This window comes from Dendrobates tinctorius, unplaced genomic scaffold (assembly GCF_039654945.1).
Source record: "Dendrobates tinctorius isolate UK_male_01 unplaced genomic scaffold, ASM3965494v1 ptg000070l, whole genome shotgun sequence".
Classification (NCBI taxonomy): Eukaryota; Metazoa; Chordata; class Amphibia; order Anura; family Dendrobatidae; genus Dendrobates; species Dendrobates tinctorius.
The window spans coordinates 82797476-82821022 of NW_027361738.1; the positions used below are offsets into that span (position 1 = coordinate 82797476).

Below are 23547 nucleotides of genomic sequence, written 5' to 3' on the forward strand. Positions count from 1 at the left end.
CATAAATCTTGCAAACAAAAAAGTTATGTTGCTCAGTTAAATTTTAATAAATTTTAAACATAAAAGTGTGGGTCAATTATTATTCAACCCCTAGGTTTAATATTTTGTGGAATAACCCTTGTTTGCAATTACAGCTAATAATCGTCTTTTATAAGACCTTATCAGGCCGCCACAGGTCTCTGGAGTTATCTTGGCCCACTCCTCCATGCAGATCTTCTCCAAGTTATCTAGGTTCTTTGGGTGTCTCATGTGGACTTTAATCTTGAGCTCCTTCCACAAGTTTTCAATTGGGTTAAGGTCAGGAGACTGACTAGGCCACTCCAACACCTTGATATTTTCCCTCTTGAACTAGGCCTTGGTTTTCTTGGCTGTGTGCTTTGGGTCGTTGTCTTGTTGGAAGATGAAATGACGACCCATCTTAAGATCCTTGATGGAGGAGCGGAGGTTCTTGGCCAAAATGTCCAGGTAGGCCGTGCTATCCATCTTCCCATGGATGCGGACCAGATGGCCAGGCCCCTTGGCTGAGAAACAGCCCCACAGCATGATGCTGCCACCACCATGCTTGACTGTAGGGATGGTATTCTTGGGGTCGTATGCAGTGCCTTCCAGTCTCCAAACGTCACGTGTGTGGTTGGCATCAAAGATCTCGATCTTGGTCTCATCAGACCAGAGAACCTTGAACCAGTCTGTCTCAGAGTCCTCCAAGTGATCATGAGCAAACTGTAGACGAGCCTTGACATGACGCTTTGAAAGTAAAGGTACTTTACGGGCTCGTCTGGAACGGAGACCATTGCGGTGGAGTACGTTACTTATGGTATTGACTGAAACCAATGTCCCCACTGCCATGAGATCTTCCCGGAGCTCCTTCCTTGTTGTCCTTGGGTTAGCCTTGACTCTTCGGACAAGCCTGGCCTTGGCACGGAAGGAAACTTTCAAAGGCTGTCCAGGCCGTGGAAGGCTAACAGCAGTTCCATAAGCCTTCCACTTCCGGATGATGCTCCCAACAGTGGAGACAGGTAGGCCCAACTCCTTGGAAAGGGTTTTGTACCCCTTGCCAGCCTTTTGACCCTCCACGATCTTGTCTCTGATGGCCTTGGAATGCTCCTTTGTCTTTCCCATGTTGACCATGTATGAGTGCTGTTCACAAGTTTGGGGAGGGTCTTAAATAGTCAGAAAAGGCTGGAAAAAGAGATAATTAATCCAAACATGTGAAGCTCATTGTTCTTTGTGCCTGAAATACTTCTTAATACTTTAGGGGAACCAAACAGAATTCTGGTGGTTTGAGGGGTTGAATAATAAATGACCCTCTGAATAAACTTTTCACAATTTAAAAAAAAATTAAACAAAGAAATAACATTCTTTTTTGCTGCAGTGCATTTCACACTTCCAGGCTGATCTACAGTCCAAATGTCACAATGCCAAGTTAATTCCGAATGTGTAAACCTGCTAAATCTGCAGGGGGCTGAATACTACTTGTAGGCACTGTATATATATATATATAATAAAATTTCTTTTTAATTTTGCCCTTTTATTTGACTTGAGCATCTTTAGGAGCCCAAGTTACTAAGAAAATGGTCCCCTATGGTGACTCTTTTCAAAGGCAGAGCTAATCCGTGTGTGTGTGCTGGAACCAGGCACACAGTGATTCCTATCATCATATATTTTTTTTTTAATTGTATTTTGTTTAATTTAAAACCATGAAATTGCGGCTAAAAATTATTTTTCCAAATGGGTTGCATTAAGAATCCACCCCCTTTGCCTTCTATATATAGCCTCTATATTGAATTTTCTATTGCTGGTTGCATAATGAGTTAACTGAGGATCTGTCAGTGAGCTCTTTCTGACGATTCAGTGGGAGATGTTTTTTTTTTAATTCTCTCAGCTGATTTATGACCACAGTTAAATGTACAAGGAAATAAAGAGTCTGGAAATGCAAAATTATTTATACAACTCCGGTTTCCTCCCACACTCCAAAGACATACTGATAGGGAACTTAGATTGTGAGCTCCATCGGGGACAGCGATGATAATGTCTGTAAAGCGCTGCTGAATTAATAGCGCTATATAAATGAGTAAAATAAATAAACTCTACTGTAAAAAAAAAAAATACAAATACATGAATTTAAGTTAAAAATGTTGTAGAAGGTGAATAACCCTTTTAATTACACCACATAAATTTATAATCGTGTGGAATTAATGCACATGACAAAACACCGAACATTTATAGCGCTTGGTCATGATCAGGTTAAAAGACTTTGCTGTTCCCTTATACCCCTTTTCTCTTTTTATTTGCCTTTTTATTGCTATATTTATTTATTTTCTTATTGCTTCCCTCGCCCCCTCTCGCTGCACTCCAGATTCCTGGCATCCAGTAACTCTTATTCTTGCGCCAGGATGAGTTGGCTGAATATAGTGAAATTTCAGAAATCTCCAGATGAGCAGATTTCTGTGTCAAAAATATCTCCATAGTTATCTATTTTGGGTTATAAAAGGTAGAAACCAGTCCCCAATGATGCCATTGTTCATTAGCTGTAATATGTGGCAACTGGAACATTTCACATAAAGATGTAAATAACTTTATGTTCATTTCTTTGTAACTTTATTTTTTTTCATATATTTTACTTACAACTTTTATCTATTTTTGTGTGAGATATACGTAAACAAGTACAAAAGTTATTAGGAATTTCCTGGAGTGTCTTAATGAACCATGCAATGGGTGAGACCCCCAGTGACTCAGCGGTGCGTCTGTGCATACAGCTCTGCCCGATACCGCAGATCAAACAACCCATCCTTCATGGATTTCCAAAAATTATTGCAGCCACTTATTCATGGCCAAGAACGGTGTTGGGTTGGGTGATTCCCCATGCAGTGCCATCTATTGATGCATACCCTCTTATGATGTACCTCATAATGGGCGGATATTACAGTGTTACAGCGTATGTTACCATGTGGGGCTCTAATAGCGCTGAGATTGTCACGATGATTCCGCTTGGTACACAAAAGGCAAATCTAAGAAATTAAGCAATATCCCTTACAACTGCCTAATATTATAGGTGCATGCACCAAACACGAGACTGGGGTTACACGTTTCGACTGCCCGGTCAGTGGTGCCCATTTCTTTACGGCAGTGTTCCCCAACTCCAGTCGTCAAGAGCCACCAACAGGTCAGGTTTTAAGGATTTCCTTAGTATCGCCTAGTATCGCCTGTGCAGGTGAGCAGATCCTGAAAACATGACCTGTTGGTGGCTCTTGAGGACTGGAGTTGGGGAACACTGCTTTGCCCCATGTGCCCTGTGATTGCATGTGCATAGTCACACATTACTAAGGCCAGGTATCATCATGGGTGTCTGGTAATCAATGGCTATGACTGTAAAATTATAAGTTCCTTCCTTTCTCTTTCTCTCCATTGCTTTCTTTTTTATCTTTCTTTTTCTCTTTATTTCTCTCTTTCCCTTTGTTTTTCTTTCTCCTTTTTTTTCAATGTCTTCTTTTCGCTTTCTTTTTACCTTTCCCTTTCTCACTCTTATTTCTCGCTCCACTTTCTCACTCTATGGCTATGTGTGCACGTTGAGTATTTGCTTATAGAAATTTCTGCGAGGTTTCTGCATTTCTTGGCAGGAAAAACGCTGCAGCAAAAAACGCGCATTTTTGGTTCGGGTTTGCGGCACTTTTGTATGCTGTTTTTGTACAGCAATGAAGGCTTTTTTGAGCTAAATAAAGATCTTTTTTTAAAAAAAAGTTTTTGTGATGTAATTTCTTGGTTCAACACCACCTTTTTCATGCTGATACAGTGGCATCAGGGTAATGAGATTAGGGCTTGGTGTCAGCAGCTGTCATTGGCACCTAGCTCTAGGCTTAGTAATGAAAATGTGTCAGCCCGACACCCTCATTACTAAGCCGATAAGTAAACACAAACACACACATTGTCACCAGCCTATGTAGTAGCTTTAATAGAACTAATATACATAGGCTGTAACTAAACAGCAACTGTTAATTTGAAAGAAAAAAAATGAAAAAAAAATTGCATGTGCTCCCATGTAATTTTAATAACCAGCAGAGAAAAAGCCAAAGGCTGAGGGCTGATGATAATATTCTGGGAAGGAGCCAATAGCCATAAAGGTTCCCAGGCTATTATTATCATCTCACAGCTGTTTGCTTAGCCTTTACTGGTTAGTTTACAGGGGGACCCCAGAAAAAAATTGACATAGGGTCCCCCTATAAAATCTAACTAGCAAAGGCTAGGCAGACAGCTGCGGGCTGATATTAATAGCCTAGGAAGAGGCCATGGATAGGATGCACCAAATCTGGTGCTTAGCCTCGCTCTTCCCACTTGCCGTGTAGCGGTGGCAAGTGGGGTTCATATGTCTAGGGTTGATGTCACCGTTGTATTGTCAGGTGACATCAAGACCACAGGTTAGTAATGGAGAGGGATATTATATAAAAAGCGCAGACACCCAGAATAAAGTACTGTTTTTTGAAATAATGACACAGACTCCTTTAGCAAATCTTAAGTAAACCATACTTACCAAATGCCTAACCCATCGAAGCCAACGTCTCCTGCAACAAAAATAAAATAATAAATCACAATATTCCTCACCTGTTCGCCGAGAAGATGATCCATAATGTTCCACGACGATCCTGATCACTGATGTGACTGCTCTCAAAGATAGCCTGCGATACACTGACTCCCGCAGTGTATAACACTGAGCTGCCGTGAGAAAGTTCTCACACAGCGGTGCCATAAGTGAGAACACCGGAACTGATCAGCTGGTGAACTCTCACGGCAGCTCAGTGATACAGCTCCCGATGTGACTGTTCTACTCGTGAGATCGCCATGGAACACTTGGGATTACGTGGACTATGGTAGAAAGGTGAGTATATGTTGGTTTATTATTTTTTTCTAGGAGACGAGGGCATCGAGGATTTGGTGTTAGGTGAGTATGTTTTTTTTAATTTGAATATGTATGTAATTATTTTACTTTTTTTTTTTTTTTTTTTTTTTTAGCACAGGCGCCAGCTGATGAGACTACATCTCCCTTCAGCGGCACCTTCTGTCACTGTTATCAGTGACAGTAGACGTAGCCCTATGGGAGCAATGGTCTCATCACCCCACGCCTGCTGACCTGCGGTAAGCTTTTTACCAAAGGTCATCGCTGCAGGTCACAGTCACAGCTGCGGGGTCACGCTGACATCTGACAGCATGACCCCACAGCGCTCTGACCGACTTTCTTACGGGCGGTAGCATTGCTGCCGATGATCACCTCTGCGTCGGTGTTTCCTACGCTGTCACGCAGATGACAGCGTGGGAAACACCATAGGAAGCCAGTAAAAACGCAAACCAAAACTCAGCAAATCCACAAACATTTTTATACCTGCGTTTTTGGTGGAGATTTGACTGACTCAGTTGAAGTCAATGGGTAAAAACCGCTGCAGAAAAGCACTAAGAATTGACATGCTGCAGAAAAAAAGCGCTCTGCAAATACTCAAAGGAGATTGCTGCAAAAATGCATCAAAAATGCACCGTGTGCACACAGCCTATCTTTGTTTTCTGTGTTTTTTCTCGCACCTTGCAACTCCCTTTTTCGTGCTTTTTTCCCTCTCTCTCTTTTGCTTTCTTTCTCGCTCTTTCTTTCCTGCTCTTTCTCGCCCTCCCTTTCTCGCCCTCCCTTTCCCGCCCTCCCTTTCCCGCCCTCCCTTTCCCGCCCTCCCTTTCCCGCCCTCCCTTTCTCGCCCTCCCTTTCTCGCCCTCCCTTTCTCGCCCTCCCTTTCTCGCCCTCCCTTTCTCGCCCTCCCTTTCTCGCCCTCCCTTTCTCGCCCTCCCTTTCTCGCCCTCCCTTTCTCGCCCTCCCTTTCTCGCCCTCCCTTTCTCGCCCTCCCTTTCTCGCCCTCCCTTTCTCGCCCTCCCTTTCCCGCCCTCCCTTTCTCGCCCTCCCTTTCTCGCCCTCCCTTTCCTGCCCTCCCTTTCTCGCCCTCCCTTTCTCGCCCTCCCTTTCTCGCTCTTCTTCTTTCTCTCTTCTGTATATTTCCTTACATAGTTTTCCGTTATTATTCATTGTATGACTGGTTTCTGCCCCCATCATTATTGGCCCCTGGTCCTATTTGAGGGCCCTAGTTCTGCAAGGCTTCATTGTTAAATTCCGCCACCAGGTGCTTCTTATTATTTTTCTCTTCCTTCTTTTCTTGTCTAATGAGACAAAACATAGATACCGTAGCTTAAACTCCTTTTTTTGCATGAATCAAGCACTGGATAATCCGCCCTCCTCACTTATCAGCGTGGTGGCGGCGGCGGCATGGTGCCGTGGGATGGCTGCGCTGATGCCGGCCCGGTAGCAATGTGCAGAAAGGAAGAGATTATGATTAACACAGAGAAATCCTTTAGGACAGGAAAACCCGCTGCCGGCTGCAAGAGAACTGCAACTTGTGACATTTGTTTCTTGTAAGAAAAAAATGCAAAAAAACAATAAAGTGTATCTTTTTTAGGACACACGGACAGCGGATGTCAAATGCAATCAATCATTTTAGTGAATTGATGCCATTGCTTGGTAATAGCCAATTATACGGCACCTGCATCCTCCACTTTCCTAAACACTAGGACGTTATTTCTTTTCAGGGTTTTCTTGGCTGAACAGTTTGAGTTTCTCCAGAATCATCTCGACTCTGTGATGCCGGCAGCTAAGAAACCTTTCCTGCAGCAGTTTTATTCACAGGTCAGTGCTCTAAGTAACGACCCCGGGAAATATTCTCCCCGCACCCCGTCTTATCTACAAGACCTGACAGTCAGAGATCTTCCCCATTTAGTAATGTCAGACATAGTGTCCTCGTTAACTGTCTTTTAGAGAGCGCCCACCAAACCATTTCCATTAGAGAGTGCCCCCATAAACAGTGTCAGTGAGAGAGTGCCCCCATAAACAGTGTCAGTGAGAGTGTGTCCCCATAAACAGTGTCAGTGAGAGAGTGTCCCCATAAACAGTGTCAGTGAGAGAGTGTCCCCATAAACAGTGTCAGTGAGAGAGTGTCCCTATAAAGGGGTTGGTTAGTCATATCCTTATTAAGTGTCATCCTGAGAGTTCGGATAAAAGCAGTGAAATAAATTGTTCCCATAAACATAGTCAGCCAAAATATATACCCTCAAACAGTGTACGTACGATTGTCTCCCTATTATCAGTGTCAGTTAATGAGTACCCCATTTTCCAGTGTTCATCCACAGAATGCCCTCGTGAACAATGACAGTGTGTCACCTTCAGCTAGAGACTGTTCACAGGTGTCACTATAAACAGCGTCAGCCAGATAGTCCAGCCAATAACGTTGGCCCAAGAGGGTCCTCGTGTCTGGTGTTGGTGGGGGAGAGGGTCCTCGTTCATGGTGTCGGTTGGGGAGAGGGTCCTTGTGTGTGGTGTCGGTGGGGGAGAGGATCCTTGTGTATGGTGTCGGTGGGGGAGAGGGTCCTCGTTCATGGTGTCGGTTGGGGAGAGGATCCTTGTGTATGGTGTCGGTGGGGGAGAGGGTCCTCGTTCATGGTGTCGGTGGGGGAGAGGATCCTTGTATGGTGTCGGTGGGGGAGAGGGTCCTCGTTCATGGTGTCGGTTGGGGAGAGGGTCCTTGTGTGTGGTGTCGGTGGGGGAGAGGGTCCTTGTGTGTGGTGTCGGTGGGGGAGAGGGTCCTTGTGTGTGGTGTCGATGGGGGAGAGGATCCTTGTGTATGGTGTCGGTGGGGGAGAGGGTCCTCGTGTATGGTGTTGGCTAGAGGGGGTCCTCATGTACAGTGTCAGCCGGAGAAGGTCCTTGTGTCTTTTGTCGGCCGGAGAGGATCATTGTCCTCATAAGCGATGTTCGATGTTGGACAGAGTGTCTCCAGGTATCCTTATAAACCAATTCAAAATAGTTTGCCCTTAAAGGGAACCTGTCACTAGTTTTGACCAATAAGAGATACGGCCATCACCTTGCAGGGCTGATATACAGCATTATAGAATGCTGTATATCAGCCCCCAACCCGACCTGCAAGAAAACAAAAGCTTTTATTATACTCACCTGCACCTGCGCACTGCAGTACTTTGCTTTACCCTCAACAGGGCAGGTAAGTACGCCTGCACAGAAGCGCGATGCCGGGGAGCCTGTGTGGATGATGCAGGGACTTGTCATACACACAAAGCAAGCAGGAAGACGGTCTGGTCCGATGGGTGTCGCTGGTCTTAGTCCGATGCCTCTCTTTTTCTTACGAAGCCGCACTCCTCCTTGCTTTGTGTGGATGACGCATCTTCCCGGCATCGCGCTCCTGCGCAAGCGTACTTCTCTCCCTGTTGAGGGTAGAGCAAAGTCCTGCAGGTGCCGGGAAAGGTCAGAGCCCCGGTGCATGCGCACTGCAGTACTTTGCTCTGCTATCGACAGGGTAGAGAAGTACGCCTGTGCAGAAGAGCTGTGCCGAAGAGACTGTGTGGATGATGAAGGGACGCGTCATCCACAAGAAGCAAGCAGGAGGATGGGGATTGTAAGAAGATGGGAGGCGCCAGACCAAGAAGAGCAACACCCCTCGGACCGAACCGCCTCGTAGGAGAGTATAATAAAAGCTCTTTTTCTTCTCTTGCAGGTCGGGTTGGGGGCAGAGATACAGCATTATAGAATGTTATATATCAGCCCTGAAAGGCGAAGGCCGCATCTCTCTTCAGCCAAACCTGGTGACAAGTTCCCTTTAAGCAGGGTTGTAGAACATAATATCCCTATAAACTATGTGGGTAAGAGATTCTTCATAAACAGGGTCGGTAAGAGAGTGCCCATATAAAGCAAGTACCCCTACTAATAGTTTCATACAGAGTCCCCCTATTAACATATAACAAAGTTGAGAAGAGAGTCTACTCATATCCCGTGTCAGACGGACCGTGACCCCATGAACTGTGTGGATAAGAGTCCTCCCATAAACCATCTTAGGGTGGTCCTATATAGATTTTCTGGCACTGATAATGGGGGCAGTTTCCAGACCGTATTAATTGTCATTCAGAGAGTGCCCCGTGAACAGCTCTGATGAACACTTGCTTGCCCCAGTCCTGGGCATTGGAGTATTGTCATTGTCCCCCTGTCTAATGTTCCTGTCTTTTTTGCTTTTTTTTCTATCCAGACCGTGTCCACCGCCAGTGAACTCCGCAAGCCGATATACTGGATCGTAGCCGCAAAGGCCATAGATTACGAGCAGCTGCTGCTGCTTATGGCCAACGTGAAATGGGACGTGAAGGAAATCATGTCTCAGCACAATGTGTACGTCGATGCCTTACTGAAGGTACGCGGTGCTGTGTCCGCAGGGTCACTGCTGTCGATAGCGGCCCGTACGGTGCGTACGTTCCTGCCGGTGCGTTACCAGCCATTGTCCTGCTGCAGTGGGGAGGCGACAGACCACCGACCTTCTCTTCTGCAGTGTGGAGGCGACAGACCACCGACCTTCTCCTAGGACCACGTGGGTCATGATTCCTCTTCATCCAGTAATTATATGGCGATGAGTCGTCCACGAGCCAGCGACCGCCCTCTCATAGCTGCTCTCTGCGTTCCTGACCGCTCTCACAATGGCTGTCGATCTCTCTGCCAAATTTGTCCAATTTTTTTTTTTTTTTTTATTGGTAAAAAAAAAAGTTAAATCGGAAATTCGCAAAAAAAAAAAAAAACTGCCACCATTTTATGAAATCCATAACTCTATTTTTCTGTCCATGGAGCTCATTGAGGGATTGTTCTTTTGCGCAAAGCTGACATTTTTATTGACACCATTTTCGCTTTTTATTGTATTTTTAAAACTGTGATTTTTGGCTTTTCTATTTTCTTTTCTGCTTTTAATGTGCCTCTTTTGAATAAATGTTTACTATTTTTTATTTCCATGGGAAAAAGGGTGATTTGAATTTCTTATTTTTTACCATAAATCTTCCTTCTCACCTCCCCCCCACTGGGGGGTGGTCTTTGTTGTCCTTTCTCATTCTCGTGTCCTCTACCAGAGGTCTGGGAGTTTGAGGGTTCTGCGCAGGATCTTGGTTGTTCCCGGCATTGCGCTTTCCTGGACTGAGACCTCAGATGCTGGAATCTGTTGTAGCCATTCTTCCAACTTAGGGGGACACTGCTCCGAGTGCGCCTATCACCACTGGAATCACTGTTGCCTTCACCTTCCACATCTTCTCCAGTTCTCCTTTGAGGCCCTGGTATTTCTCCAGCTTCTCATATTCCTTCTTCCTGATGTTGCTGTCACTTGGCACTGCCACATCTATTATCATTGCTGTCTTCTGTTCCTTGTCTACTATCACAATGTCTGGTTGGTTAGCCAACACCTGCTTATCCGTCTGGATCTCGAAGTCCCACAGGATATATACAGTAAAGCAAATAAGTATTTGATCCCTTGCTGATTTTGTAAGTTTGCCCACTGACAAAGACATGAACTGTCTATAATTTTAAGGGGAGGTCTAATTTTAACATTGAGAGATAGAATATCAAAAATAAAATCCAGAAAATCACATTGTATAAATTTATATAAATTTATTTTCATTTTGCATGGAGAAATAATATTTGATCCCTCTGGCAAACAAGACTTAATACTTGGTGGTAAAACCCTTGTTGGCAAGCACAGCAGCCAGGCATTTTTGTAGTTGATGATGAGGTTTGCGCACATGTCAGGAGTAGTGATGGGTGAGTAGCATCGTTGCTCGGGTGATCTACGAGTAATTTGGCGTGCTCTGGGATTTAGTTTTCGTCGTCTCAGCTGCATGATTGGTAACTTGCAGACAGGCTGAATACATGTGGGAATTCCCTAACAAACAGGCATTCCTCTCATATTTTCAGCCAAAATACTTGAAGACCACCCGAGCATGCTTGGGAAAACCCAAGCAACGAGTATACTCGCTCATCACTCGTCAAGAGGAATTTTGGTCCACTCCTTTTTGCAGATCATCTCTAAATCATTAAGATTTTGAGGCTGTCACTTGGCAACTCGGAGCTTCAACTCCCTCTATAAGTTTTCTATGGGATTAAGGTCTGGAGACTGGCTAGGCCACTCCATGACCTTAATGTGCTTCTTTTTGAGGCACTCCTTTGTTGCCTTGGCTATATGTTTGGGTCATTGTCTTGCTGGAAGACCCAGCCATGACTCATTTTTAATGTCCTGGCGGAGGGAAGGAGGTTGCCACTCAGGATTTTACGGTACATGGCTCCATCCATTCTCCCATTGATCCAGTGAAGTAGTCCTGTGCCCTTAGAAGAGAAACACCCCCAAAATATAAAGTTTCCACCTCCATGCTTGACAGTGGGGATGGTGTTCTTTGGGTCATAGGCAGCATTTCTCTTTCTCCAAACATAGCGAGTTGAGTTAATGCCAAAGAGATCAATTTTTGTCTCATCTGACCACAGCACCTTCTCCCAATCACTCACAGAATCATCCAAATGTTCATTGGCATACTTCAGACGGGCCGGCACATGTGCCTTCTTGAGCAAGGGACCTTGCAGGCACTGCATGATTTTAAACCTTTTCAGGTGTAATGTGTTACCAATGGTTTTCTTGGTGACTGTGGTCCCAACTGCCTTGAGATCATTAACAAGTTCCCCCCGTGTAGTTTTAGGCTGATCTCTCACGTTCCTCATGATCAAGGATACCCCACGAGGTGAGATTTTGCATGGTGCCCCAGATTGATGTCGATTGCCAGTCATTTTGTATTTCTTCCATTTTCTTACTTTTGCACCAACAGTTGTCTCCTTCTCACCCAGCGTCTTACGTATGGTTTTGTAGCCCATTCTAGCTTTGTGCAGGTCTGTGATCTTGTTCCTGACATCCTTAGAAAGATATTTGGTCTTGCCCATGTTGTAGAGGCTAGAGTCTGACTGATCAATTGAGTCTGTGGACAGGAGTCTTTTATAAAAGTGACTATGTAAGACAGCTGTCTATAATGCAGGTAACGAGCTGATTAGGAGTGTCTAACTGGTCTGTAGGAGCCAGAACTCTTAATGGTTGGTAGGGAATCAAATACTTATATCTCACTGCAAAGTGCAAATAAATTTATATAATTTATACAATGTGATTTTCAGGTTTTTATTTTTGATATTCTATCTCTCAATGTTAAAATTAACCTACCCTTAAAATTACAGACTGTTCATATCTTTGTCAGTGGGCAAACTTACAAAATCAGCAAGGGATCAAATACTTATTTCCTTCACTGTGTATATATATCTAATATATAAAGCTCAAGTGTGTGTGTGTATGTCCGGGATTGGCATCCGCACCGTTGCAGCTACAGCCACAAAATTTGGCACAGTCACACGTCTGGACCCCGAGAGCGTCCTAAGCTATGTTGTGAGGCGAAATTTTAACCCTGCGCGTTCCAATTCACCAAACAATTTTGCCCATATCTACATAATGGGGGAAAAGTGTGTGTATCAAGCCCCGCCCCTCATTATGATGTCATAATGGTTGCCATTGCGATGCTGATTCATCACAGGTTGCAAGCCCCGCCGCTTATAATGGTTGACTATGGGATGGAGGATGTATGATGGGTATATGGGCACTCGACTATGGGATGGAGGATATGTATGATGGGTATATGGGCACGGGACTATGGGATGGAGGATAGGTATAATGGGTATATGGGCACGGGACTATGGGATCGTGGATAGGTATGATGGGTATATGGGCACTCCACTATGGGATGGAGGATAGGTATAATGGGTATATGGGCACGGGACTATGGGATGGAGGATAGGTATAATGGGTATATGGGCACGGGACTATGGGATGGAGGATATGTATGATGGGTATATGGGCACTGGACTATGGGATGGAGGATAATTATAATTTGTTATAACTAACCACAGTTAGTTACTATGCCCGGGCAGCGCCGGGCTCTTCAGCTAGAATATATATATATATATATACACTAGCTGAAGAGCCCGGCGCTGCCCGGGCATAGTAACTAACTGTGGTTAGTTATAACAAATTATAATTATCCTCCATCCCATAGTCCCGTGCCCATATACCCATCATACATATCCTCCATCCCATAGTCCCGTGCCCATATACCCATCATACATATCCTCCATCCCATAGTCCCGTGCCCATATACCCATCATACATATCCTCCATCCCATAGTCCCGTGCCCATATACCCATCATACATATCCTCCATCCCATAGTCCCGTGCCCATATACCCATCATACATATCCTCCATCCCATAGTCCCGTGCCCATATACCCATCATACATATCCTCCATCCCATAGTCCCGTGCCCATATACCCATCATACATATCCTCCATCCCATAGTCCCGTGCCCATATACCCATCATACATATCCTCCATCCCATAGTCCCGTGCCCATATACCCATTATACCTATCCTCCATCCCATAGTCCCGTGCCCATATACCCATCCCATAGTCCCGTGCCCATATACCCATCACACATCCTCCATCCCATAGTCCCGTGCCCATATACCCATCACACATCCTCCATCCCATAGTCAACCATTATGACGACATAATGAGGGGCGGGGCTTGATACACACACACTTTTTCCCCATTATGTAGATGGGGGCAAAATTGTTTGGTGAATTGGAGCGCACTGGGTTAAAATTTCACCTCACAACATAGCCTAGGACGCTCCCGGGGTCCAGACGTGTGACTGTGGCAAATTTTGTGGCTGTAGCTGCGACGGTGCGGATGCCAATCCCGGACATACACACATACATACATACACACACACACTTGAGCTTTATATAATAGATATATAGTTTACAACATTTTTTTTTATTTTTTAATTTACTATTTAGTCTCCTTAGGGGACTTGAACCTGCCATCATTTGCTTACACTATATACTGCCGTAGTACTGGATATCAGGGTTCTCCTGGAGAACCAAGATGGCAGCGACAGGAGCATTCAGTATCCTACCTTACCGGCAAGAGGTCCATTTAAATGCTGGTGTCAGAAGATTGACAACAGCATTTGAGTGGTTAAACTACAGCGTCTGTCTTGTATGAAGCAGGATCAAATCCTAAGCTTCATAGATTCCTTATCGATGTGTGACAAAAATGTACATTATAGATCATCAAGGGGTTAAAGACGATATGTGACTTGCTATGAATATGTACCGTTCCTACCTGGTGTAAACGCCGCTGTTCTCCTGAATCTGGCAATGTTTTTCCTTTGTTCCTGCGCCTCTCCGTTCCTGAGATATGGCCTGTATATAAATCTAAGCAAGGGGGCGTGAATTCTTGAGGGCCACACCCAGTTGGCTAACAAGACAAAATTTTATATACAGCATAAATTGGGCCATATCTACAGAACGGAGAGACGCTGTAACAAAATAAAAATATCGCCTAATTCAGGAAAACAGCAACCTTTACACAAGGTAGAAAAAGTACATATTTATGGAAAGTGACTGGTCCCCTTTAAGCAGTGATAGTGTGCCAGCCTCTTAAAAGGGTTTGTCCAGGATGTAAAAAAAAAAACATAGATTTCATGCTATGAAATTAAAAAAAAACAAAAAAAAAAAACCAATTCTCACCTATTCAGTCCTCTAGTGCTTCCTGTCCGTCTCTGTTGACCTTGCTGCCGTGATCACATGCCGTATATTCATGTCGACACTGCAGCTAATCTCTTACATCACCTCTGAGACCTGTGATTGGCTGCAGCAAGCATGTAGATGTACAGCACACGATCGCTGGTGAAATTGTCTGATGCGTCCCATCGGTCTCTGTTGACTTCTCTGCAGTGATCACATGCCTGCCGTACCGCCACGATACCGCTGCTGCCAGTCACTGGCCTCATTCTGATATTATCACTGCGACAGTCCCTTTAACATGGTAGTAACTCCTATTGATGTCGGATAGCCATATTGTACCTGGGCCCCCTCCCTGGGACTCTGCACAGTACATAAAAGCCTCAGTTGCATTATCCAGAGTATTATATCACGCCGTAGAGCTCCTTGCGATGTCGTATGGCAAAAATTCTGACTTTATGTTGCAGGAATTTGAGCAGTTTAATAAGAAGTTGTCAGATCTCTCGAAACACGTCCGAATCCCGCTCCCCGTCTCCAACATCCTATGGGAACACTGCATCCGTCTGGCCAACAGGACGCTGGTGGAGGGGTAAATGTCATTACTAGAAATGTTTCCACAGGTTGCTGATTGAACTGAGAAACCATCAGTGAGCTCCTTCTATTGGGTGAATTTCTCTTTTTTTCAATTTTTTTTTTTTTTTTCCTTAGCTTCTCTGCTGATTTATGACCACAGATCACATCAAATGTTGAATGTTCAGAGACACAAAGAGCTTGTAAAATCCAAACGGTGCAAAATGTTTAATTGAACCCAATTGTAAAAATGATTTCTAGCCCCAAATACATGCATTTATTTAAAAAAAATATATATATTATTCCTGAAGCTGGACAACCCACTGATAAAAATCTGAGTATCTGAAGTCACCACTAGGTGGAGCTCACTGAATATTTATTTATTGTTGAGTTCAATGGGAACTTTAAAAATCTGTCTGTGCTGAGCTCCCTCTAGTGGTGGCTGCAGGCAGAAAGAAAATAACCATTGAGCTTTTTGGTATTTAAAGTATTTTTTAGGAAATAAATGGACCATAAGAAAAATGTTGGAGCTAGTTAGATGAAGTGAAACAATGGGTATAAATTATTTCCATTTTTCTTTACAATCGCTGCCTTGTTTTAAAGTATGCACTGTGCTGTATCAGATTTTCAGGGCCTTAGTGGCGTGGGGTAAATGTACAATACTGAAAACTACTAATTATCTCCCAGCTTCGTATATGCATGGCATTGTGATGTTATGGCACAGTATTTGTTCTGCCCCATCATCTGCAGCAACACTCCGTCAATGGTGGGATCAGAGAAAACTCTGATCTTTGTCGTTTAACCTTTATAAAGTTTCGATTCTTGGTGCTCACCAAATTCATCCCTGCATTCTGCCCCATACATTGTGGAGTTCTGGCTGTTGTAGGAACAGTTTTCAGTTAATCAGCCGGGGTCTCGAATGTCAGACACTCACCAATCATATACTAATGACCCATCCAAAGAGAGTGTCAGATGACCTATCTGGTGAGAGTCCTGAGTGTCACACCCCACCAGTCTCACACTGATGACCTATCCAGTGAGAATCTCACCAAACTCATACTGATGTCCTATCCTGTGAGGGTCCCGAGTGTCAGACCCCCACCAATCCCATACTGGTGTCCTATCCAGTGAGGGTGCCAGGTGTCAGACCCCCACCAATGTCATACTGATGTCCTATCCTGTGAGGGTCCCGAGTGTCAGACCCCCACCAATCCCATACTGGTGTCCTATCCAGTGAGGGTCCCAGGTGTCTGACCCCCACCAATGTCATACTGATGTCCTATCCTGTGAGGGTCCCGAGTGTCAGACCCCCACCAATCCCATACTGGTGTCCTATCCAGTGAGAATCCCAGGTGTCAGACCCCCACCAATGTCATACTGAGGTCCTATCAAGTGAGGGTCCTGAGTGTCAGACCCCAGCCAATTCCATATTGTTGTCCTATCCAATGAGGGTCCGGAGTGTCAGACCCCCACCAATCCCATACGGATGTTCTATCTGGTGAAGGTACCAAGTGTCAGACCCCCACCAATCGCATACTGAGGTCCTATCCAGTGAGGGTCCGGAGTGTCAGACCCCCACCAATATCATACTGAGGTCCCATCCAGTGAGGGTCTGGAGTGTCAGACCCCCACCAATCACATACTGAGGTCCTATCCAGTGAGGGTCCGGAGTGTCAGACCCCCACGAATCTCATACTGATGCCCTGTCCATTGAGGGTACCGAGTGTCAGACCCCCACCAATTTCATACTGATGTCCTATCCATTGAGGGTCCGAAGTGTCGGATCCCCACCAATCTCTTACTTATGTTCTACTCAGTGAGTGTTCCAGATGTCAGACCCCCATCAATCTCATACTGATGTCCTTTCGGGTCCGGAGTGTCAGACCCTCACCAATCTCATACTGATGTCCTATCTGGTGGGGGTCTGACACTCGGGACCCTCCCCAATCTATGGACTTGAGTGAGATCCCTGAAGCTAGCAAAGGCCCCCATGGGTGTTCCATGTTACACATGGGCGATAAAGCATAAATAACAAAATAAAAATCCAAGAATTAAAGTTTTTTTTTGCACATTTGGCTTTAAAAAAAAAACTTTAATAAATGAAATGATAAATGTTATGTGCCAAAAAGAAAAATTACAGCTTGAAAGACATAACTCTGTGAATGAATAGAGTAGTTGTGTCTCCTGGCATGCGGTGACGCAAAAATTGAGAAATATGCTGTGACCTGAAGGTTAAAAAAAAGCCTGTCCATAAGGGGGTAATTGAGTGATTAGGGTGAATTATCCTCCATCAGACTCCAGGTAGATTGTATTATGTGCCCTTCATCCATTACAATCGGCTGAAGTATAGAAGGAAAATCGCTAATTGTAGCCTGTGCTGTGGAGTGAGGCCGTGTCCGCGCTGTACGCCCGGGTGTGCACGGTGCATAGTTTTTTGTATTCTGCATATATAAGGCCAATAATACTTGTAGGTGACCATCCTCCCTGGGACTGAAAAGCGGTCATTTTATGTGGCGCCCTCCATTTGTCTCCCACTGCCTCCTGCTCAGATCAAAGCTATGTTCCCCCTGCTTCCATTGTGACCGTCGCGGAAATTCTGTGCAGTGGAAGTCTGAACCACGCCATGGAGAGACAAAGTCAGCCATACCTTGGCGGCCACCTTGGAACCCAGAGGAACAGGATGTCAGTTTGAGCAATGGAGGCAGCGGAAGGCACACGGAGGTTGTCAGCTGGAGTGACCATACGTCATTTAGAGTGACAGGAGGGGCCTGCATTAGTAAAAGGTGAGCGTCTCCTGCCAGTGACCTTCCTTTAGATGAGTCCATATAGGGTGCATTTATAGCAATAGTGGGCCGTTGTTGTCCCAAAATGGGCACTGTTCAAAGTTACAGGTGTGGCCAGGTGGCGGCGCTTGTCACTCCTACTCCAGACGGGGGAGTACACAGCTCCGTGACAACATTTCCTGAAAGGAGAAACAATCAGCAAGCAGCCGCTATAAGGTGTGTAATCCGGTTCCTTGGCCTAATCTGCTCTTTCTTTCTTACTAGTTATGCCAATGTGAAGAAGTGCAGCAACGAGGGCCGGGCTCTGATGCAGCTCGATTTTCAGCAATTCCTGATGAAACTGGAGAAGCTGACTGATATCCGGCCGATTCCAGATAGAGAATTCGTAGAGACCTACATCAAAGCCTATTACCTAACGGAGAACGACATGGAGCGCTGGATCAAGGAGCACAGGGTGAGCTTTCTGATCCCCATAATGGGCCATGCACCTTGGTTTTGAGTGAATGTCTTCATTTTGTAAGAGTACTTAATAGAGGTGGGTCCACTCCTCAGGATCCTCATCTCTTGGCCAGAGTGAAAAGTGCCTACACGGAGTGTCTTTCTCTCTGGAGGACCCATGTGGTGTAATTCTTAATTTCTCCTGTGGTGGCGCTGCAGAGAGAATAAAACTCTTACTAGCAGGTTTACCCACCGATCACAGTTGATCACTTGACACTTAGCTATCGGCTTCTTTTTAAGAAACTCTTCTAACAAGTAGTGGTTGTCCACATTGGAATATTACTTTTGTTGTTCTGTGTGATTTTCCCCCACTAGTGGCGGATGTCCACTAATCATACGGGACTGATACCAATTAGTGACAAAATCAACTCCCAATACAATGCCTTCTTTGTCAGTCCACAGCCGTACTGACCCATTAAAGTCATTGTCATTCTTAATGTAGTGGTATTTCATGGTGGTAACTTGTGGTGGGCCACCGCAGGAATGTGCTCTTCGTTGTATGTCGTAGTGTTGTCTGCTATGAGGAATAATTTTTTCTATAAGTGTCCCCAAAATATAAGCTAATTCATAGTGTCCCTCTCCTGCTGTGATTCCTACAGATCAACTTTAATCAATGAAAGAATCTGGTAGAAATTGTTCAAAGAGAATTGTGTAATACTTTATATCTATGGAGTTGAAGTCCTATAGGGAGAATGACCAACGCAGGGACCCCTCTATTAACATAGAATATCCCATTAGGGTGGAAGAAAATGAGGTTTTGAATGCAACCTTCCCCACACCCCTCCTCCAAAAAAAGCATGTAAATACACCTTTTGTCTTTAGGGGTTTTTTTTGCATTTTTTACATTAACAGTCATGTTATTCATGTCCTTTATGGCTCTGTGAGAGTGCCACTATTTGCAACATTTGGAGAGATGATTGGTCATTATGAAAAGTTAATTTTCCCATAAAAGAAAATAATTAGCATGCAGCCACCTTAGGGATTCTCCAAGAATGTAATAAAATGATCCCCATCACATAATTTAAACTGCAGCCTGTCCTGACACATGACTATGACAGGCTGCAGTTTAAATCTGAAATAACACAAGTCGGGAGATCAGTGTCTCAACTGACAGAGGAGTTGTTTTGGAAGTACACATACTGGAGCAGCCGGAGAAGTCTTGTGACTGGAAAAGAAATAAATCTTCTTCTCGGTTGACAGAGCACAGAGGGAAAAAAATTCTTTGTGTAGTCAGTCAAGGAGTAGATTTATTTCTTCTCCTGTCACGGCCCCTTTTCGTGATTGTCCGTTATATTCGCTTACAAGAAAGCTGCTCTGTCAGTTGAGACACAGGTCTCGGGAACAGTGTTTCTTCAGACTGCAGCACACCGTGACACAGGACTAGTATAGGCTGCTGTTTGAATTATGTGACGGGACAATTTTATTACATTTCTTGGAGAAACCATTCAAGTAGTCAGATAGCCGCTAGTGTAGTGAAGTCATATAATTTGAAATGTGAAAAAGCAAAAATTGCTATTAAAAACACATTAACAGTGTGAGGGTGTATGAGTGATACATGACACAACCCAATGTAATGTAATATTTCCCTATTGACTTATGGCAAAAGGGTGCCAAAAAATGCTGTTTAAAAAAAAACCATTTTGTTTTAATCTGCAGAGGTCCAGTGCCTATTTCTAACCCTGCACATTATTATTTTTTTTTTAATGGTGAGAACAGCAAAAGATTTGCAAAAAGTTAAACTTTTTAGCCTTGTCTTTTTTTTTTGTGGCAGGAATATTCCACCAAGCAGCTAACAAACCTGGTAAACGTCTGTCTTGGATCCCACATAAACAAAAAGGCCAGACAGAAGCTCCTGGCAGCCATCGACGACTTGGACAGGCCAAAAAGATAATTCCCAGGAAGCTCTCCTGACCTCACTGACATGGTAGACCCCAAGAGTAGATGTCCACTCGCTGGATTATAATAAATATGTAGAATCACTCAAAAAGTATTCTCACAAGTGTGGAGAGGGCGTCTCGCCGTCACGTTATATTTTATTTGTACAGGTTCATACAAATAAATACGTGTTCTTATTTCTGTAGGTTTGGATGTTATGAGGGTGGAATCTGTGGATTATTGTAATTTGCAACATAGAAATTGCAAAAAAAACTAAATATTTTGAATTATTTAAAGGGACAGTGTCCCTAGGTGAGATTTGTTTAAATTCAAACTTGTGTATGATTTCCTATTAAAGTCCTAATACTAAATATATTAAATATAACTATACCCGTTTACCAGCTTCCTGCAAGGTAAGAAACTAAGGTATTATGGAGTCATTTGTGAGCCAATCCAAAGCTTTGAAAAGGGTCATGTGACATACCCTTCACTGGTGAAAGGAATCACAAGATATGCCATATGACTTCAGGAAATTCTTACATTTCCTATGGACAACAACGCTGATTTAGGGGAAAATGGTTCAATTTGTCCCATTGCTGAGCACTTATTTACTGTCTATGCGTTAGCCCTCATGATTACTTACATATATATGTAAAAGTCCATGACTCATATTAACACCTGTCCAAATAAGTATTAAGGACCATTTAACAGCTGATAATCTGCAAACAAGCTTTCCTAAGAATGGTCCCGCCCATGACGAATGGTCCCGCCCATGAAGAATGGTCCTGCCTATGACGAATGGTCCCGCCCATGAAGAGCACTCATTCTTATTCATCAGCTTGTGTAAACATGCAGCTGATATGTCGATGATCAGCAAAATGCTCGTTCGTTGGCTGCAGAAAAATAATCATTTTCGGCAGGGGATGTACTGCAAACATGCATGCTGTATAGTCATAGAACAGTCCAATTAACACTTTTATCTGCCCCCATCAGTCTGTGTCATGCCAGGAAATGAGCATCAATCAAGTTATATGTAGTGCTCATTGATGGACCTAAATCAGCCAATGTACATGGGCTTTTACTTAAGTAGGAGAAGACTGATCAATAAATTAATCAAGTTTCTGTTGCCACACCCATTGAATATATTCCTGCCCATGAAGAGATGTAGAGTAACGGTAACACCCCTGCTTGGGCACTGCACTCTTTCCTTTTGCTTTTTCTTGTTGAGAATGACCTACAGGTTAACTATAACATATAATGTACTGTACCCCTATAAAATCTGTGTATTCCTATCCCTGGTTTTTGCACCATTCCACTGAAGGTTCCCGCCCATGAAGAGTCAAGTTAACACCCCTGCTTAGGCACTTCACTTTTACTATTTATTTCTTTGTGAGGCTGAGATGTAGAGTCAGACTCTACTGTATCCTTATAAATCTTTGTATATTCTGGGCACTGATTTTCTTTGTCTCGCCTGAATATTAATATGTAAATCTGAGTAGTTTGGAATATTAATATCTTAGGCGAAATCAATTTCTCTATTTGTCTTTCAGTTTTTTTTTCTTTTTAATTTAATCGCTTGATGTTCAGCTTTTGGATTGTATTGCCGGCTGTGTTTTTTTTTTTTTTTTGTATCGCTTTCCACGGTAAATGAAGTTGTCAAGTCTGAATTAAGAGATTAATGGAAAACGAGGCTGCGAAATAAAACACTAATGACGAACCTACCATGAAGCCTGAGCTTGTTTAAATGGGGGGCAGAGGTCGGCGAGCGGAGCCGAGAAAGACGGTGAAGACGATCAATTAATGCCGCTTCTACTGCTCAGAATTGCGAAAATGCTGTGTACCTAAGTTCCGTAGAACTTTTTGTGACTATCCCGGGTAGTCAAGGGATAGGAAACTGATATATTTCAAGGGGATGTACGCCTTTGCAACCATTTTCTGTCCAAATCTTGTTCATAGGCGGTGGGTATTACCACCCCATTAAAGATGTCATTCATAGGAATTCTCTTCTCCAGGAAATTAGATTTTTTTTTTTAATTGATATATATATATATATATATATATATATATATATATATATATATATATATATCAATTAAAAAAAAAAATCTATATATATATCAATTAAAAAAAAAAATCTAATTTCCTGGAGAAGAGAATTCCTATGAATGACATCTTTAATGGGGTGGTAATTCCCACCGCCTTTGAACAAGATGAGCTCAGTAAACCGCCAGGAACTAGTCACTCAGGGGTTATCCCTTGAGCAACATTTAGCTCCTTTAGGATAGATAATTTCAGATGTGTTTTACCGCTGTCACGCTTATCGAGAACCGGAATCCTGTATGAGTGAAGCGCTTGTGCACGTCTCCGGTAGCAGTAATGGACATGCGCGATCACTGCTTCCATAGGCTGTGGTTGTGCATGCGCACTAAAGCTCCATCCTCATCCGGTACACGGGATTCCTGTTTTTATATTCGGTTGGGAACCCATCGGTTTGTGTAAGAGATAATTGCAATTATTATGGGACAACCCTTTGAAGGTTTTAAGAAAACATCCCATGATTAGTTCATCAATTCATCTAATTTCAATTAGTTGGTGACAGTTTAATGAAACGTATGGCCAATTTAAAGGAATGGATCAACTGCAGCAACCAATTTTATTTTTGTATTGTTTGTTGCATTTGTAACAAAGAAAATTAAGTTTGTCAATAATCTCTAATTAACATTCTACTGTTTTGTGTCCTCAAACAGTCCCTGCATAGTCTCATCGTACATTAATCTTATGGTCCTCCTGTCCCTTAGATCTACACTGAATTTATTTGTAGTCTGTTACCATGGAAACATTTAGATCTTCTTAGGATCTGTGTACACAAAACAGTAGGAGATTTTTTTTTAAACAAAATTTTGTGTACAAAGCTCCTAAGAAGATCTAAATGTTTCCATGGTAACAGACTACAAATAAATTCAATGTAGTCGGAGTCTGCAGTCATTCTCACTTCTGTGTTTCCATCTTTACACCCAATTGGTAAATTGTTCCACTGCATCGAAAATGAAAAAAAAAAACGAACGTTACTTTCCAAATAGTTTTCATAAAAAATGTACAAAAACAAAATCTCCTACTGTTTTATGAAAACTATTTGCAGAGTAACTTTTTTTTTTTTTTCATTTTCGATGCAGTGGAACAATTTACCAGCTGGTTGTAAAAGATGGATCTTCCCTTTTAAAATCTCAAAATATGTTCTTTAGAAAAAAAAAAAGAGAAAAAAACCCATTTACCTAAACAGATAGGCACTATCTATATCAATTGCGGGAAGCTGTTACATGG

General features: G+C 43.4%; 1 protein-coding gene across 3 annotated transcripts in view; it reads left to right on the forward strand.

Moving 5' to 3' along the window:
• The window catches only part of VPS50 (VPS50 subunit of EARP/GARPII complex), a 202727-nt gene extending 180780 nt beyond the window's left edge, over positions 1-21947 (forward strand). For all 3 annotated transcript variants that reach the window (XM_073582038.1, XM_073582040.1, XM_073582037.1), the window contains exons 24-28: positions 6610-6706; positions 9108-9266; positions 14968-15089; positions 18118-18307; positions 20123-21947. In XM_073582038.1, coding sequence (XP_073438139.1) covers positions 6610-6706; positions 9108-9266; positions 14968-15089; positions 18118-18307; positions 20123-20242 — 688 coding nt within the window. In that variant the 3' untranslated portion in view covers positions 20243-21947. The remainder of the gene's footprint in view (positions 1-6609; positions 6707-9107; positions 9267-14967; positions 15090-18117; positions 18308-20122) is intronic.
• Positions 21948-23547: the final 1600 nt, after the last annotated feature.